Here is a 19133-nt window from a genome sequence, read left to right as displayed (position 1 = left end):
ACATGATTTCTGGAGGCCCTACTGACGGAGATTCCAATCGAGCTAGGAAAACTAGCAGTAGAAAATTAATAAATATGGAGATTGGGAATCAAATCTTCCCTACTGGCCCGACCCTCTTCTTTGGTCCAGAAGATTTGAAAGGGGTTTCCAGCAACCATAACGATGCGCTGGTAATAAGGGCCACAGTCGCAAACTATGACGTAGCTCGGATATTCGTGGATTCAGGCAGTTCAGTCAATGTTTTATTCCAAGAAGCAATAAATCAAATGGATTTGGGACAGTACAAGATGGAGCCTGTGGTAACATCACTCTTTGGTTTCACGGGTCATGCCATCCGACCTGTTGGATTAGTCCACCTACCGTTAACTCTTGGAAAAAACAACACTCGCAAAACCCATATTGTAAGTTTCATTATAGTGGACACCCCATCCGCTTATAATGCTATACTAGGCAGACCTTCCATGACCACTTTCATGGCTGTGGCATCAGCTCTGCATCAGAAAATGAAATTCCCAGTGGGTAATGAGGTTGGGGAGGTGCAAGGTGATCAAGTTATTTCGCGCAAGTGTTATGTGGAGGAGGTCAGAATAGAGCAAAAAGTAGCCAGGACTGATAACGTCGACCGACCTGGAATTTCTGGCATGGAAAAAATCAACTTGATAGAAGACACATCTGTCGCCACTGAAGAAGAAACTGAAGAAGTAATAATCTCCCCTCCTTTCGGGGTAGTAAAAATTGCTCGAACCCTGGAAACAGAGTTGAAGCGAACACTGCTGGAATGCTTGCAAAAAAATAAAGACGTCTTTGCATGGTCAGTTTCAGACCTGGTAGGGGTCCATCGGGAAATATCAGAACACAAGCTCAATGTGATAAAAGGTTATCGCCCTATTATTCAAAAGAAACGACACTTCGGTCCTGAAAAGGATGCAGTAATAAAGGAGCAGGTGGACGAGTTACTCAAGGCGGGGCACATTGAAGAAATCCACTTCCCGACCTGGTTGTCCAACATAGTCCTAGTTCCAAAGTCTACGGGAAAATGGCGCATGTGTGTAGATTTTCGAGATTTGAATAAAGCATGCCCTAAAGATTGTTACCCCCTACCTAGAATCGATCAGCTGGTTGATTCGACTGCAGGGCATGAATTACTCAGTTTTTTGGATGCTTATCAGGGATATCACCAAATTCCCTTGGCAAAAGAGGACAAAGACAAAGTGAGTTTTGTCACATCAACTGGAACTTATTGCTATGTGGTCATGCCGTTTGGACTCAAAAATACCGGGGCAACATATCAGAGACTAATGGACAGAGTGTTCGAGCAACAAATTGGGAAAAACATTGAGGTATACGTTGATGATATCCTGATCAAAACCCGAACTGCAGACCAGTTCATCACCGACCTGGCTCAAACATTCCAGACATTGAGAAATTATCAATTGAAGCTAAACCCTAGCAAGTGTACTTTTGGAGTCCGGGCTGGTAAATTCCTAGGTTATATGGTTACGAGAAGGGGAATTAAGGCAAATCCTGAAAAAGTCCAAGCTATCATTTCTATGAGCTCGCCCAGAAATGTACAGGAAGTACAAAGGCTAACAGGAAGAATTACCGCATTAGCCCGGTTTATAAGCAGATCAGCAGATAAAAGTTTATCCTTCTTCAAGGAATTGCGAAAGACCAAAAATTTCGAATGGAATGAGGAAAGTGAGAAGGCCTTCCAGGATTTGAAGACCTATTTAAAACAATTGCCCGTGCTGAATAAGCCTATTCCAGGGGAAGAGTTGTTCCTATATCTGGCAGTCACACCCCGAGCAGCCAGTTCAGTCCTGGTCAAGAAGGACGGGGCAAATCATCAGCCTGTTTATTTTGTGAGTCATGTCTTGAAGGGAGCCGAGCTCAATTATTTAACCCAAGAAAAACTTGCCTTAGCTCTGGTAATCACCGCAAGAAAATTACGGCCTTACTTCCTGTCACATCCCATCACCGTGCTCACCAATAGCGTCCTGGAAAAAATTGCAACTAATCCAGATGCATCAGGTAGACTGGTCAGATGGATCACAGAATTGAGTGAGTACGATCTCAAGTTTGAACCTCGAACAGCTATAAAAGCTCAAGCCCTGGCTGACTTCTTGGCAGAGACAGTCCAGCTAGAACAAGAAGAGCTATGGAAGATTTTTGTAGATGGGTCATCATGTCAGTCAGGGAGCGGAGCTGGAATCGTGATCATCTCACCTTGGGGTAAAGAAACTAATATATCAATCAGATTGGACTTCAGAGCCTCTAACAATGAAGCAGAATATGAGGCATTGCTACTCGGACTTAAGGCAGCACGGAATTTGGGTATCTCCCGGGCTACTCTATATTCCGATTCCCAACTAGCTATTCAGCAGAGCAACGGAAAGTTTGAGATCAAAGATGATAAAATGAGGAAATATGCTAAGGCATTAGACACAGCTAAGGAAGGATTCACCGAGCTGAATTTAGAGCTAATCTCCCGAGCTGAGAACATCAAGGCCGACCATTTGGCTCGCCTAGCTAGTGCATTGAATGATCGGCCTAATCCCATTGTTGCAGGTCGGGAACTTGTGTCTCAGTTGGAGACTCTTGATGATATGCTAACTCAAGTACCAGAAGGGGATTGGAGATATGACACACACATATCTGACTAAGAAGGAATTACCAAATGATAACAAAAAGGCCAAGGAAGTAAAAAGAAGGGCTCTTCGCTTCGTCATGATCGATCAAATTTTGTTCAAGAGATCTTTCTCTCAGCCCTTGTTAAAGTGTTTAGGCCCTGACGAGGCAAATTACGTATTACGAGAAATTCATGAGGGATCTTGCGGAAGTCACCTGGGCAGTCTTGCCCTAGCTCGCAAAGCTCTTCTTGCTGGTTTCTTTTGGCCTACTATGCGCAAAGACTCCTCAGATCTGGTTCATTCGTGCTATAATTGCCAAAGACACGCTAACCTACAGTGGAGACCTGCAGAATACATGAAGGCAGTGGTGGCTGCTTGCCCTTTTGACCAATGGGGGATGGACATAGTAGGGCCATTCCCTGTTAGCACGGGACAAAGGAAATTCTTGTTGGTCGCAGTCGATTACTTTTCCAAATGGGTGGAGGCCGAACCCCTTGCGAAGATTATGGAGAACGAAGTGCTCAATTTTTTATGGAAAAATATAGTATGTCGCTTTGGGATCCCGCGCAGGCTAGTATCAGACAATGGGCGACAGTTCTGTGGATCTAAAGTCCGAGCATGGTGTCAAGAAATGAAGATTGAACAGGTTTTCACCTCTGTCGCGTATCCACAGGGGAATGGACAGGTCGAAGTTACCAATAGAACGATAGTCCAAGCTCTCAAGACACGACTGGATGCGGCTAAGGGCAAGTGGGCAGATGAGCTCCCTTCCGTATTGTGGTCCTACCGAACTACAACTCGGTTCGGTACAGGTGAAACCCCTTTCAGCATGGTATACGGGACTGAAGTTGTGCTCCCAGCAGAGATAGGTCAAGAGAGTGCAAGAATCATGGCGTATGAGGAAAACAATCAAGAATTACGAGCAATGGATCTAGATTTACTCGAAGAAAACAGGTCCCGAGCTGCAATTAGGCTAGCGGCCTATCGCAAACGAATGACCCAAGCATACAACAAAAGAGTATACCCCAAGGTTTTCCAAGAGGGAGACCTAGTTATGCAAAAAATACAACATCAAGGGGAACGAGGAAAGTTAGAAGCTAAGTATGAAGGCCCATTCAAAGTGATAGGAAAAACCGGAGTAGCCGCATATTACTTGGAAGATGCTCAAGGTAAAAAGGGAAAAAGGCCATGGAACGCGCAGCACTTGAAAAAATATTATCCCTAACAGCTCAGTTCGGGCCTCATCATGTTATCTATTTTTCACTAAACTGGCACTTAACCAGTTATTTATATTTTTGAAGTTTTCTTGTTTACATTAGGATCATTCCTGTCTAGTGTCAATTTTATTTTGGAAATATGGCGCTGAAAAGTTTTGGTCTGTTTTTATAAAACAATTTTTTGAAACATACCTTGCAAAGCCCAGGCAGGTCTGGCACTCAAAATCCACATCATTGGTCTCAAAGCCCAGGCAGGTCTGGCACTCAAAATCCACATCAGTGGTCTCAAAGCCTAGGCAGGTCTGGCACTCAAAATCCACATCAGTGGTCTCAAAGCCCAGACAGGTCTGGCACTCAAAATCCACATCAGTGGTCTCAAAGCCCAGGCAGGTCTGACACTTAAAATCCACATCAGTGGTCTCAAAGCCCAGGCAGGTCTGGCACTCAAAATCCACATCAGTGGTCTCAAAGCCCAGGCAAGTCTGGCACTCAAAATCCACATCAGTGGTCTCAAAGCCCAGGCAGGTCTGGCACTCAAAATCCACATCAGTGGTCTCAAAGCCCAGGCAGGTCTGGCACTCAAAATCCACATCAGTGGTCTCAAAGCCCAGGCAGGTCTGGCACTAAAAATCCACATCAGTGGTCTCAAAGCCCAGGCAGGTCTGGCACTTAAAATCCACATCAGTGGTCTCAAAGCCCAGGCAGGTCTGACACTCAAAATCCACATCAGTGGTCTCAAAGCCCAGGCAGGTCTGGCACTCAAAATCCACATCAGTGGTCTCAAAGCCCAGGCAGGTCTGACACTTAAAATCCACATCAGTGGTCTCAAAGCCCAGGCAGGTCTGGCACTCAAAATCCACATCCGTGGTCTCAAAGCCAAGGCAGGTCTGGCACTCAAAATCCACATCAGTGGTCTCAAAGCCCAGGCAGGTCTGGCACTTAAAATCCACATCAGTGGTCTCAAAGCCCAGGCAGGTCTGGCACTTAAAATCCACATCAGTGGTCTCAAAGCCCAGGCAGGTCTGGCACTTAAAATCCACATCAGTGGTCTCAAAGCCCAGGCAGGTCTGGCACTTAAAATCCACATCAGTGGTCTCAAAGCCCAGGCAGGTCTGGCACTCAAAATCCACATCAGTGGTCTCAAAGCCCAGGCAGATCTGGCACTTAAAATCCACATCAGTGGTCTCAAAGCCCAGGCAGGTCTGGCACTCAAAATCCACATCAGTGGTCTCAAAGCCCAGGCAGGTCTGGCACTTAAAACCCATATCAGTATTAGAGCCTAATAGCTGAGCAGGTCCAGCACATCAACTACTTCGGTAGTAAGCAGGTCTAGCATCAAAACAATTTCCATTAACGGTACTTAGAACTTAAAAGTTTAAATATGGATCGATCTCTAGGGCTGAATTAAGGTTGAACAAATTCATTATCGCCCTGCCGTAATTAAGTCAGTTCGGGCATATATAGGCCGGGACTCCATAAACTTGCGTAAGTTTGCTCAGTTATTAAGTCAGTTCGGGCATATATAAGTCGGGACTTCATAAACTTGCGTAAGTTTGCTCAGTTATTAAGTCAGTTCGGGCATATATAGGTCGGGCTTTATAAAACTCATAAGTCTGGCTTCAGTTATTAAACCAGTCCGGGAACATATAGGTCGGGACCTTATAAACTTGCATGATAAGTTTGGTTTCAGTTATTAAAACAGTCCGGGCACACGCAGATCGGGGCCTTAAAACAGTCGGACTTGGTAAAATTCCTCGCATTTTGTAAAGAAACCCGAACAAAAAAGAGAATAAGAAATAAACCTTCATTAATAGCAACAATGTATCAGCCCGACCTGGGCAATAACAAAAATCGATGACCACGCAGGGTATCATTCATATCATGTTTTTAGACAATTCAGAGCAAGAAGAAGAAATAATCAAGGGGTGGGGGCATCCTGTGGCCTCGAGCTCTGGCCGGGACTTGTTGTTCTCTTTGGCTCGGCCTCCTCGGAATCCTCATCAGGCATGTCATCTAGGGCCTTGGAACAGTCCAGGAAAAGGGCGGGGTGCTCGGTCTCTGAATACCCGTTAGCCCTGAACTGGGCTAAGCACCCCTTAAAACCCTCGTCAAAAAAAGTAGCTGCCTTCTCAGCTACGGCGTTAGCAAAATCAGCGAAATTCAAGAATTCTCTTTTCCCGACCTCCTTCGCAGCCTCAAGTTCCCGAGTCAGGGCCCGTACTTGGTTCTTTAGTTCAATCTTGTCCACTTCCATCTCGGCAGTCTTTTTATGAGCAGCCTCCAGAGCATCCCGTATGGATTCAATCTCCACCCTCATCTCGGTCACCTTTTCATCATGATCAGCCTTCATTTCCCGGGTTTTTCGTGTGAGCTCAGAAATCCGAGCAACGAAGGCCTCCTGGTTCAGGTTGTGTTCCTCCCGGTCTTTGAAAGCTCGGCTGGTGATCTCCCCTCCCCAAGATAGAGCCTGTGAAAACATGAAGGTTAAAACCCAGCTCGGTACATGACAGCTCCGTATACAAGGTAAGATCGAAAAATGCAATATACCTGCAGGGATGCAAGAGCGAAGTTCTGTTCAGCCTCCAAGGTAGGCACTCCTTGAAGGATTTTTAAATCAGAACGAGAAATCAGGTTCTGCATTATGCCTAGGAACCCTTGGGGGTCGGGCTTTGAGAAAAATGACATCTCTGGGACCCCAGGCTGATCTGGCATTCCTTGAGGTTCAGCGTCAGGTAGGGACCCGAACTCGATTATGGGTTCTTTGCCACGGGCTCTGGACGAGAAAACAATGGATGGCTGCTCAAGCTTGGGAAGATTGGCGCTGGGCTTTTCCTTGGTTTTGGAAGCTTTCTTTTTTGACTGTTCAGGGGGAGGAGGTTCGGGATGAGTTCGGGCCTCACTGTCCTCTGTTTTCTTCCTCTTCAAGTTCTTCAGTGCAGCTCTGAAGTTGGCAGGCATAGCGGCAGATTTGATCCCGTCGTCTGAAAATAAAAAATGTATACATAGATAAAAATAAGGTAAATCAAAGGCATAAGGGGAATCAGTCTAAGATAAGGATAGCACGGGTACAGGGGTACTACCTATATCCCCTTGGATCTCTACTCCCTTCCCACTGAAGCCATAATGACATAGCAGATCCTCTTCAATCAGGCTCTCAATATCAAAGGTTTGCGCAGACATGGTATTGATAAAATTGGTAAAGTTGTGAGTAGGTAAAGCTGGCAGTTCAGGACTGGTAAAGTTCATAGCCCAGTTAGACCGGCATTCCCATGGCTGGTTGGGGTTGACAAAAAAGTATCTGTTTGTCCAGACTTTGTGGGAGCTAGGCTGACCCTTCAAAAAGGGGTATTCGGGTCGCATGGAAATATAGAAGCGGCCCGGGGCGGTTTTCTTAATTTGCAAGAAGTAAGTGAAATTTCCTATGTCTAAGGGAATTCGGAAGAAACAAAAAAGTACACCTAATGATAGAATTGAACTAAAAGAGTTCGGGGATAATTGACTCGGGCATACACAAAAGTATTGACATAAGTAGGAAATGCAGTTCGGGATTGAAAATCTTAAACCCATCTTGATTTGATCTAGGCTGAAGCTCAAGAAATTAGGAGGGGGTCTGTGAGCCCGGTCTTTACGGCCCGGGATTATAAGATCATAGGTATCGGGCATTCCCGATTTCTCCCTAATGAGGGGACCTAGGTCTGGACTTAGATGGGAGGCCAGGACTTCATACCATTGTTTCCCTTTGGCAGATAATCGGGCCTCATCCGACCTGAGTTTGTGCAATCGCTTTAATAGAGGCCTCATCTGGGGAAGACATGTTAACTAACCTAGTGAAAGGAAGACTTACAGGTGGAACAGTTGAAGCTCGGTAAGTAAATACGTAGGTCGGGAGCAAGTAGTCCGGGTCGGGGGAGCTCTTGAAATTTTGGCAGCGTGACAGTACAAAAGTGAAAAGTAAAAAACAAAATTTTTACTGACCTATTTATAGAGGAGGTGAGATGATCTAAGCCGTCGATTAGCTTCTTGATCTACGGTTCGGGACGGGACAGGTCAGAGCCACTAAGGCTTCGGGAGATGAACCATCCTAAGACATCTGAGTCGTCCATTAAAAGCACATCACGCGGATCTTGATCTGGACCGTTCAAAGAGACACATCTCGTGGATTCAATTCTGGGATGCTGTACAAAGCCTGTATAGAACGGGGTCAGGACTGAGTAATTGGTCTAAACTCATTCTTCTTTTAGACCAGTTAGGGAGGTACTATTGTTACCCCGATAAAATATTTTCACCCGAGCCCGTTTATAATGGGTTTACCTAGCATAGCCCAAGGTGGTAGGGTCCAGTCCAGTCCAAAGCTATGTTGGGCTTTGTCATGATCTGGGTTGGTCATAAGGAGCCGAGCTAGGTTATGCTTCAATGGGCTGACCGGGGCTGGGCCCAGTATGCTGTACGCATCTTTTTTATAATTCGAGTGAGACTCTGATACATGTGGGATAAGTATGGATCTTCTCAAATATTCACAAGATAGAGATAAACTTAAGAAGGGTCCAATGGATGAAGAGTCCTAGTCCAGGATGTGTTATAATTCTACTAGGTAACTTATTCTATTTTCTCCTATAAATACAGGTACTGCTATGGTTTTATTCATTATTCATGACTCACTTTTACATTCACGTACTCATATCTCTCAGTTTTCGCATTAATCATACCCTCTGCCTTCAAGACACTGACTTAGGCATCGGAGGGGTCACGCCGAAAACACTTTCGGCGCCCCTTGACCTAGCTGTTGCTTGTGCAGTTCCGCCATACCCGGCCCGACATACTCTATAAAGGAATTGAAGGATCCATTCTACCAGACCGAACCCGAGGTAAAAAATCGACATTATCAGAATATATTCTATATTATCTTTTGTATATTTTGTAATTATATTTTTTCTGTTATCTCTTAGGTCTTCTAGTTGTATATAAACATTCTTTTATTCATTCTTGGTAATATATCAGAGAAATATTACTTCATCAGTTTCTACAATGAGATCAAAAAAGACATTTGTTTCTCAAGATACAACGCACAATCTTTCATCTTTTTTGTGATAGAAGAACTGAGGTAGTAACTTCTCATTTCTATCTTCTTTTTTATCTATTTTCTCAGAAGACGAGCGATCTCGAATTTGATTTTGCATCAAAAGCATTCTCCATTTTGTCAAATTTATTACATGGTGTTACTATATTATAATTATAATGTTTTTTTTTTCTCATATCATATAAATTTTAATTTACTTCATTTTTTTAATGTAATGCACCACGCATCACATATACCGCTAGTGTGTATATATAATTGTACGATCTAGATGTTAATGAAATTATTATAAAGAAATGTTCGCCACATATCACAAATTCACAATATTTTGGCTGCCACATATCACAAATTCACAATATCAATTTTATCTCTATTTAATATACTCAACTAGGATATCTGAGTTGGTGGAATAAATGAGTTCGATTCCTGCTACTAATACGATAACATTTTCTCGGATGAGCTTATTGTATAAATTTTTATGACGGAGGCAAATTCTCACGTCATTAAAAAATGAATAAAAAAGAAAAATGGGTCGGCTGTTTTTATTTGTTTTAAATTTAAATTTACCATTTGATAAGAGGATTAATTGCTCTGCAGACTGCATTTTCCTGGTTACGCTTCTGGTTTTTAAGTATTAAAATTAAATTATAAAGAAATGTTCGCCACATATCACAAATTCACAATATTTTGGCTGCCCTTGCATTTTAATAAAAAAAATTAAATTCATATTGGAAATCTTAATGAGAAAAAACACTATATTTACTTGTATCATAGAGAAAACCCCAAAAATATATGAATATATATGTATGTATGATTTATGTTAGTTGTCTTTAAATAAGGATATCGATTCTTAAATTACAAAATTATCTAACATTCATTATACGATTTTTTTCATCAGAATAACCTTGTAATTTCAAAGATAATATACGTGTAAAAATGTCATTCATTATTATGATTATTATTGTAAAATATTATATACTAGCGTACTGCATGTGTAACGTAACCAAAAAAAATATTATATTTTTATATATTATACATTTGCTAAATTTAATTATATTAGTGTTTGATTTGGAGTGCAAAGATGGATATTGTGATAGAAGAAAGATGGTGATATTTGTATAATCTCTTTCCCATATTTTTATATAATATTTTTCTCAACTTTTTTATCCCAACCTAATCGAACCTAATTGAAGGTTGTGGTTAAGTTTTGTTTTTAATTTTTTTGTAATTTTTTTTGTGATCATACTATGACCCTCTTATGTAATAAATAAGTATAGATATACATATTGTTGTACCATATTCTACAACTTATAGGACAAGACTAGGAAGCAAAATTGCTTGCGCAAGAATACAAGGAATATAACTTCGAAAAATGTATAACGAATATTGATTGAATGAATTAATATATGAACTCCGAAAAAATGGAACAAATAAATGAATTGAATGATATAATAATGTTCTACCAATTACATGATCTTGTAAATATGAATGAATATAAGGATGGGAGTCAAACTAAAGTGGAACATTTGGAGGTGGAAGGATCAAATATGGCCGAAACAAGGTATTTCCGGCCACCGGCACCATGCGCATTGTAGCTACAGCCGGTGGTCGGATCCAACAGCAAGTCTCCGGCGTAGCCTGGGTAGGCCCCTTTGCCGTAGACTCCGGGGCAAGCCGAAGCAGCTTCCAATGGAGCAGTAGCCGGGCCTTGGTAGAAGCCGTTTCCGAAGGGATTCGTGGCAGTTCCGGCCAAAAGCCCGGATAGAACAGTAACCAGCCCGTCAATTCCCACATCATTGTTGGGGGAACGCAAAGGCGGGTTCTGCGGGCCGTAAATGGGCTGGTGGAAGGGCCAGGCACAGTAGCCCGGGCACTGTGTCTCCGAATTCCCCACCCAGATGTAGGCGAATTTCTGATTCTTCCCCTTCAAGATGGAGCTGCTTTTGGATCCATGGGTTCCGCATCTGTTCACGCAGAATCCGGCGACGGCGACGTCGGAAGCCGTCAATACGACGTTGATGGCGTTCTTCTGGTCGCCCTTGGATGCCAGCTGGACGATCTGTTTGTCGGAGAGAGATTTGCCGAGAGAGTATTTGTCGTCGAGGATCTGTTTGCCCAAACGGAGAGATGGTTTGTTCTTGGAATTGGCGAGGTGGTAGTATTTCTCGACGGACTTCCACCAAGTGGCCACCGATGGGTTGTTTGGGGTGGCGGCGGAGGAATCCGACAAGGAGGCGATGAAATCTGAGACGATGGCCCTTTGGGAAGGCTTGAAAGAGCCGTACCAGATGAGATTGACGGAGATGGTGCCTTGCAAAAGAGCACCATTGTGGTAACGAAGAAGCTGGTAATTATTCTGCTGTTGCTCAACAATTCTGGAAGCAAAGCACATATTCAACACCGAAAACAGCAGAACCAAAACAAGACGAGATTGAACATGGTGAGAATTACCACCCATTGTATTTATGTAGAAGAAATTAATGAAAGAGAGAGCAAGAATCTGAGTAGATTGAAGAAAAACTTGCGAGTGAATTGGTATGAATTGTGGAAGGGAAGAGTGTCATATTTATAGTATCATAATATTCATATGTAATACTAATAATAATTAATAAACATAGCACAGCAAAGGAAAGTGAGCGGAAAGAGACAGGTACGCGGTTCGCTTCTTCAAGTGTAATAAATATATTGACGGTGGGGTTGCCAGCCTTTTTTGCTCTTTATTATTATTCCCCTTGACTTGATTCAATCCCATTCTGTATTCTTTATTTAATTTCCCCTTTTTGTAAGACCATAACGTTCAATTTATATATATATTATATTATTATCGTGTATGCATTGCATATTTGTGAACTCGGTTTTTTATTTTCAGCTAAATTAAAAAAACGAAAAAAATATATTTTAAAATTTGAAAATACATTAATGTAGTGTTTTCATAAATAAATAAATAGTCACTACAACACAACAAATACATCAATTTTATGGTTGTGAAATTTTCGTAAATAAAAAGGCACCAAAGGTCACAAAGTTATGTCATTTTGGTAAATAAGAAGCTAAGAAAAAGAATTGAGTTATCATATAATCGTAATTTTATCTCATGTTTCACCAATTAATTAAAGATTGGTTAATTAAAAGGTCCCTGCTATAATCATATATATATAGAGAAAGTTTTGCTATCCTATCCACCCACTGTGCCCACCTAATGTGCCCACCATGAGGTGACACTCAACTATTGGACGCACAATTCATCACATCCAATAGTTGAGTGTCACCTCATGGTGGGCACATTAGGTGGGCATGATGAATGGGTATGATAGCAAAATTGTATATATATATATATATATATATATATATATATATATATAATATTTTAAAATTCAAAATGGCCTCTGATAAAATAACTATTCAACGTACTTAATTTATCATTAAAAATAATTGAAACCAAATATGTCATTGACTGTCATATTATTATTTCAAATTTTTTTTACATTCAGTGGATAAGTTTTGAATCACTTAGTTAGGATCTGATACGTACAAATTAAACATGATCAAGTTACAATCGCAAATCGAAACTAGCTAGGTCACATAATTAATAACAACAATCCTAGACAGACGCATGATAGTAAAAATCATATGACAATTTCATATGTTCAATCGCAAAGTTGGCTCTTATCGGTTTGCTGGTATAGATTAAATTCTCAAATATTGTCCAATATCGTTTTATGTGTTCATGAATCACAAATTAAATGTCCCATAAATATTATAGTACTGTTATTCAAAACACGCATATTAATCAAACTTTAAATTTTGATTCGAAACTTGAAAATTTAAATATTTTTCACTCGATCTAATTAATTCGGTTCGAATCCTTACTCGACTTCGAACTCCTCTCGAAATATTTTACGTGCATGAGAGCTATTCAAAAATATACGCTGGCAATATATTTATTAAGATATTATCATATATATTAGTTTTAATAAAATATTAAGGTTCCGTTTGGACATGTACTTTAAAAACGTTTTTAGTGTTTTATTAATGAAAAAAAAAACTTAAAGTATGTGTTTGAGTAAAAGTTTGATAAAATGTTTTTGAAAACTATTTTTTAAAAAGTGTTCTACCAGTATAGTTTTCGAAGAATATTTGAAAGGTGTTTTTAGATGTTTTTAGCAAGGAATAATGGAAGACAAAAATGAAAAACATGACTTTTGAAATGTTAAAATATTTTTATAGAATAGTTTTCCAAACACATATTTATTCTTAAAACAACTTTAAAAATATTTTATCTAAAGTTTTTAAAAAATACTTTTATAAAAACGTTTTATAAATATATGTCCAAACGGAGCCTAAAACTTGTGAATGACTTGCGAAATATTGAATAATCTAATTTGAGTTTGAGTTCAACTCGAAAAAAATTTGAACATGTTCGAATTCAGCTTAAATTCGATAATTTCAAATATGAATAAAATATTTTTCAAACCTAAATAAAAGAAACTCGAATTAGCTCGATTTATTTACATCCCTAGTGTCTTCCTTGAGGACACGTACGCGTGTGATTTGGGTTTGCAGCCAACTCTAACTCAACGCAAAACCCAGCAAAACATCAATTTTTATTAATTCCTCAATATATATATATATATTAATTGTTCTTGGTAAAAAGAATCATGCCAGCTCTTTTAAGTGAGTAGTTCGATGCCTCGACTAGGGCAATCCTTATCTCAACAGGCTTATGTTATCAAGTAATACCATACATTATTTGTTCATCAACTGAAACGTTCTTTAGAATAATAATAATTATCTCTCTTTATATCTAAATCTTTTAAATTTCCAAAATTTAATTCATGCAAATGAGCCATAATACAATATATACATCAAAGTTTGATACTTAGAATTATCGATGCACATGCTACAAATATTAGCACAACATGCATTTTTAATTTGGGTTAGTATTTTCTCTCAGTGCAATTTCATTCTTCTAAGTTATAAAATTTAAGTTTTAATATGTTGTTTTCCTAAATTTTTTTTTTTGTTCTTTTCTAGTATATGACGCTCACTTGCACGGTGTCACACATATTCATACCAGAACTCTCCCAATAAAAAGACCAAAGTTGTAAAAAAAAATTGAAAAATATAGAATTAGCTAAATTCTAAAGAGGTAAACATAATGACGAAAATGATAGTACTTTTTTCCTGCACAATGAATTTATACACGCTCAATGGATCAGTGCTGAAGTTACATTGATTTATTATCTAAAAAAAGGTTACATTGATTAATTTTTTTAAATTAAAAATTGCTTTATAGAAGCAAATCGAACCATATATTATATATATATGCGTGTCTATTCTAGGACATCGACTCAATCATACTCGAAAAAATTCTTGAATAATTAATTTTTCATTAATGTAATAATTTTTTTTAAAATATAATATTTAAGAAAATACTTATATATAGTTAACAGATACAACTTTTTAAACATGTTAAGAAAAATCTGAAAAATAACTTATGTAGTTGAGCCAAACAAGTACTAATTAATAAATATCCCTTCCTTTTTGATAGATAGGTCAGAAGGTTTAAATTATTAAATTGGTATTAATTTTTCTAGATTTAGATATTCATCATCCTCATTAAAATCAATAAATCATCGAGAAAAAATAATTCTAGACAACTACTAAACCGAAAAGCTAAGTCAACCTAAACACTATTCATGATTCCATGTCCATGAATTCATTTTAACAAAATAAACTCGTACCAATTTTTTCTTCTAAATTTTAAAACAATAATTAAATTAATCAAATAAAAAATATTATAAAAATTAACCGACGGATCGAGCCTCTCGTTTTTCCCACAAAGCACCGGCCATTATGGTTCTCTGTCAGATTCTTCGACAAATAATTAATAAAACTATACATTATTTTTTTCTGTGTTTGAGTAATGGCGACTTATTTGTGGGCACATTGGAAGCAAAACACAAAAACATAGGATTAAGCTTATTTTTATACCATCATTAGATTTATTTTACGCCATTATTTTGATTAAACTAAGCACCTTTAGCTAAATGCACACGAACTTGACTTAAAAATTGCATGCATGCACTTACTTGAAAACATGCATGTCAGGCAAAAAAAATTCAACACATAAACAATCAGATATATATATATATATATATATATATATATATATATATGTGTGTGTATATGTATGTATATGTATGAAGATTCTCAATTTTTTTTTGAGTGTTTTTAACAAGTTGGAGGCCAGGCGGTTTCTATCTGTTTACTGAATAGAAAATGGAGCGAGTAGATAACTATATTAAAATATTCAAAGGTATAGAACTCCTACAATCGAGACAGTCTCACGGATGATTATATTTGAGATATTAGTCGATTCAATTTATATATATTCGCAACGAAAAGAGATATTTTTTTACATAAAAATTATATTTTTTATGAGTCGAGTCAGATTGAAAACATGTCTTACAAAATTGACTAATAAAACGATATCATTCATATTCGTGATATTCAAATTAATTTAAATTTGAAAATGGACACAAGGGAAGTATAGCATGTATATATATACACACACCACACGCGACAGGCCTGACAATAGAGTTTTTTTTAGTTGGGAGAGAAGTTTGTCACGATGCTCTCGAACCCAAGCTCTGGTCATAAGCATGATATCTTGATGCATGAACTACTCCAAATCAGTATATATCGAGGACCTTAAAAATTGTGAGTTTAATTCATAAACAATTACATGATCAACCACCATGTTTCTTTCTTGGTGAATGTGAGAGATGCAAATCAGACTAGATGAGAATATTAAACTAATAGTAATTGAAAATGTATTTCAAACCAACACAAGAAAGAAGCCAAAGTAATACTAAGCTAACATTAATCACCATGTAATGCATCTTTGTGACACATTATGCTGAGTTCAAAATATATATGTTTGTAATATATATATATATATATATATATACTTTTGTTATTATTAAATTTCTTTTAAGATGGATTTTGAATCTGATACTGTGCACAACAATATCATATTGTGCAAGGTAATTAAAGATCTTTTCTCATGAGCTAGCTAGATGCAGGGATAATTATTTAGGTGTAACATTGAGAATTATTTTAATTTTTTTCCCCAATCAGAAATGATTGTATCGTGATATTTTAGGACAACCTTTTTATGATCGAAAGACACATGCATACGTCTTCTTTTTTTCGAACTTCTCCCGATTAAATTCTATGGCCACAAACTTTGGAAAAATAAATTGAATAAAAACGAAAGTATTTCTTCAAAATTCAAAAAAAAAAAAAAATCAAATAATCGAATTTATACAATAATCTGCCAATCACATTTCATCGACTCCTAACTAAATATTGTATATCTAATAAGAATATATTTTCATGCATCGATCAATTAAACCAAGGTGGAACATTGAGAAGTTGAAGGATCAAATATGGCCGGAACAAGGTATTTCCGGCCACCGGCACCATGCGCATTGTAGCTACAGCCGGTGGTCGGATCCAGCAGCAAGTCTCCGGCGTAGCCTGGGTAGGCCCCTTTCCCGTAGACTCCGGGGCAAGCCGAAGCAGCTTCCAATGGAGCAGTAGCCGGGCCTTGGTAAAACCCGTTTCCGAACGGGTTCGTGGCAGTTCCGGCCAAAAGCCCGGATAGAACAGTCACCAGCCCGTCCATGCCGATATCATTGTTCGGGGCGATCAACGGCGGGTTCTGCGGGCCGTAAACGGGCTGATGGAAGGGCCAAGCGCAGTAGCCGGGGCACTGTGTCTCCGAATTGCCAACCCAAATGTACGCGAACTTGTGATTCTTCCCCTTCAAGATAGAGCTCTTGGATCCGTGTGTTCCGCACCTGTTCACGCAGAACCCGGCGACGGTGACATCGGAAGCCGTCAAAACAACGTTGATGGCGTTCATCTGCTCTCCCATTGACGCGAGCTGCACGATGTGTTTGTCGGATAGAGATTTGCCGAGGGAGTAATTATCGTCCAGCAATTGTTTGCCCAAGTGGAGAGATGGGTTGTTCTTGGAATTGGCGAGGCGGTAGTATTTGTCGATGAAGCCATTCCACCATGTGGCCACCGAGGGAGCGACGTTGGTTGGTGTACTGGACAAGGAGGAGATGAAGTCGGAAACAATAGCCCTTTGGGACGGCTTGAAATTGCCGTACCATATGAGATTCACAGAGATTGTGCCTTGCAAAAGAGCACCATTGTGATAACGAAGAAGCTGGTTTTGCGTCAAAAGAATTGATCTGGCAGCAAAACACACATCAAATAGTGCAGAAAACAGAGCCAATACAAGTAGAAGATTATTAACATTCAAGAAACGGTGAGATAATGCCATCTTTTGAGTACTATTTATTTAAGAGGAAAGAATCTGATCAGTAGATTTAGGTGATTGTGATTGGAATTGGAATTGGAATTGAAATTAGACGATGAACTAAGGTGGAGTGGAGTATTTATATTGGTTTATTTTGTGGAAGGAAATTGCGGAGAATGGGAGACTACGCGGTTTTGATTAGGAGTGTAATAATGAGGGTATCCGTTGTGGTTCAGCTGTCTTCGGTTATGAGTTAGCATCCTCCATCAAATTGTGTAATTATTATGACGGCCGAAATTTTATTTTCTTTCATTTCTATTCTTCATTTTCACTAAAATCTAGGTGTGTTCAAACTTTGAATAAAACTGAAAAAATCGAAAATTTAAATCGAAAAAATCGAACACCAAATCGAATCGAAAATCGAAATTTAAAATTCGGATATAAATGTTAAAACCGAAATTTATTTAGTTCGATTTTGGATTATATATGTTAAACCCGAACCGATCGAAAAAAACCGAAATTTCATTAAATTAATAATTTTATTTATATATTTATTTATATTATATATTTTATGAGATGATATCTAGTGAATTTTTAATAATTTTTAGTTGATTGTTGTTTATTTAAGTCATTTGAAATTTGAATTTAAAATTTTTGCAAAGAAATCATGTAAAAAGATAACATATTATATTTTAAAATATATTTATAATATTAATTAAAATAACAGTATCAAAATCGAATTAACCGACAGAAATAACCGAACTCAATCGAAGAAAAATGGTTCGAATATTGAATTATATATTTTTAAAATCAAAAACCGAAAATCGAATCGAACTGGTCAATGAACACCCCTACTAAAATCATTTCATCAGTATGTCTTTTGCGAGATGATATATAATAAAAACTAATAATTTGGTCAATGTTTGAAAAAGCTAGTCGTGTATGAAAAATACATTGTCTTAAGCCTATCCCTTCCTTGGTAAGTTAGATCTTACCTATACAGGCACTGCCTTGAGGTAGATCTAACGGTGGACATTTATCAATAAATATGGGATCCATTATTTTTTAGTGGACCCCGCATGTATTGATAAATAAGGACCCTTAGATCTATCATGAGGGTAATGCCTGTATAGGAAGGTTGAAATGAACTCCCTTCGTTGATGTCATCATAGGAAACAATCCCCGATCACAGAACTGAGGTCACATTTGAGGTATTTTCTTTTTCTTGAGGATGATATAGAATTTTTTTATCTCGTGGTAGGCTGACGGTCATCGATTGTCTAAATGGAGCTTAGACAACTATTTTATTTTTTGTTTAAATATCTAATTTTTTTTGTTCATCTTAATATTTATCTAATAATTCCAATTTATCGAAGTTAATATTTCAGTTAGCCTTTTTTTTTAAAAAAAATACATTAATCTAGATGACACCTGATAAGTGTCATTTTATTTGTTATTTTGTGATTGTTGTGAGTCCATTTTGCATGGTTTTCTACGTCATTAGGATCATTCTTTCTTGATTTCTTTGATATTCATGCATTCGGCCTACTCCTCTTATTTCCTGGTTAAATTGAAGGTATAAAGAAGAATCGGCGGAATTTGGCAGAAAGTAATGCGCCCGAGCCGCAACTTTTATCCGCTCAAGCGCATAAAAGGGACCCCAAGAAAGTAATGCGCTAGAGTCGCAACTTTTATCCGCTCGGTGAAGAAATAAAAATCTGGACAGAAACTTTTGCGCTCGAGCTAGCGGTAACTTTTACCCGCTCGAGCGAGTCCGACGATTTTTAAAATCACAAAATAGAGAACTATGCGCTCGAGCGGGCATTTTTGGCCGCTCGAGCGTGATAGCGAGAAGAATTTTGTATCGGGCGGAC

At 38.5% G+C, this 19133-nt stretch overlaps 2 protein-coding genes across 2 annotated transcripts; both read right to left on the bottom strand.

Annotated features, from left to right (window-relative positions):
* Positions 1–10343: 10343 nt before the first annotated feature.
* Positions 10344–11476, bottom strand: LOC140884719 (protein PHOSPHATE-INDUCED 1-like). The gene has a single exon (XM_073291566.1). It carries the CDS (start codon positions 11377–11379, stop codon positions 10429–10431), a length of 951 nt encoding a protein of 316 aa, XP_073147667.1. The 5' UTR covers positions 11380–11476; the 3' UTR covers positions 10344–10428.
* Positions 11477–16224: 4748 nt separating this feature from the next.
* On the bottom strand, positions 16225–17348 carry LOC140891566 (protein PHOSPHATE-INDUCED 1-like). The gene has a single exon (XM_073300125.1). The coding sequence runs from the start codon at positions 17281–17283 to the stop codon at positions 16336–16338; it is 948 nt and encodes a 315-aa protein (XP_073156226.1). The 5' UTR covers positions 17284–17348; the 3' UTR covers positions 16225–16335.
* Positions 17349–19133: the final 1785 nt, after the last annotated feature.

Source organism: Henckelia pumila, chromosome 1, assembly GCF_033568475.1.
Source record: "Henckelia pumila isolate YLH828 chromosome 1, ASM3356847v2, whole genome shotgun sequence".
In the NCBI taxonomy this organism is placed as follows: Eukaryota; Viridiplantae; Streptophyta; class Magnoliopsida; order Lamiales; family Gesneriaceae; genus Henckelia; species Henckelia pumila.
The sequence above is the reverse complement of the archived record's forward strand: the minus strand, read 5'-3'. Positions and strand labels throughout refer to the sequence as shown.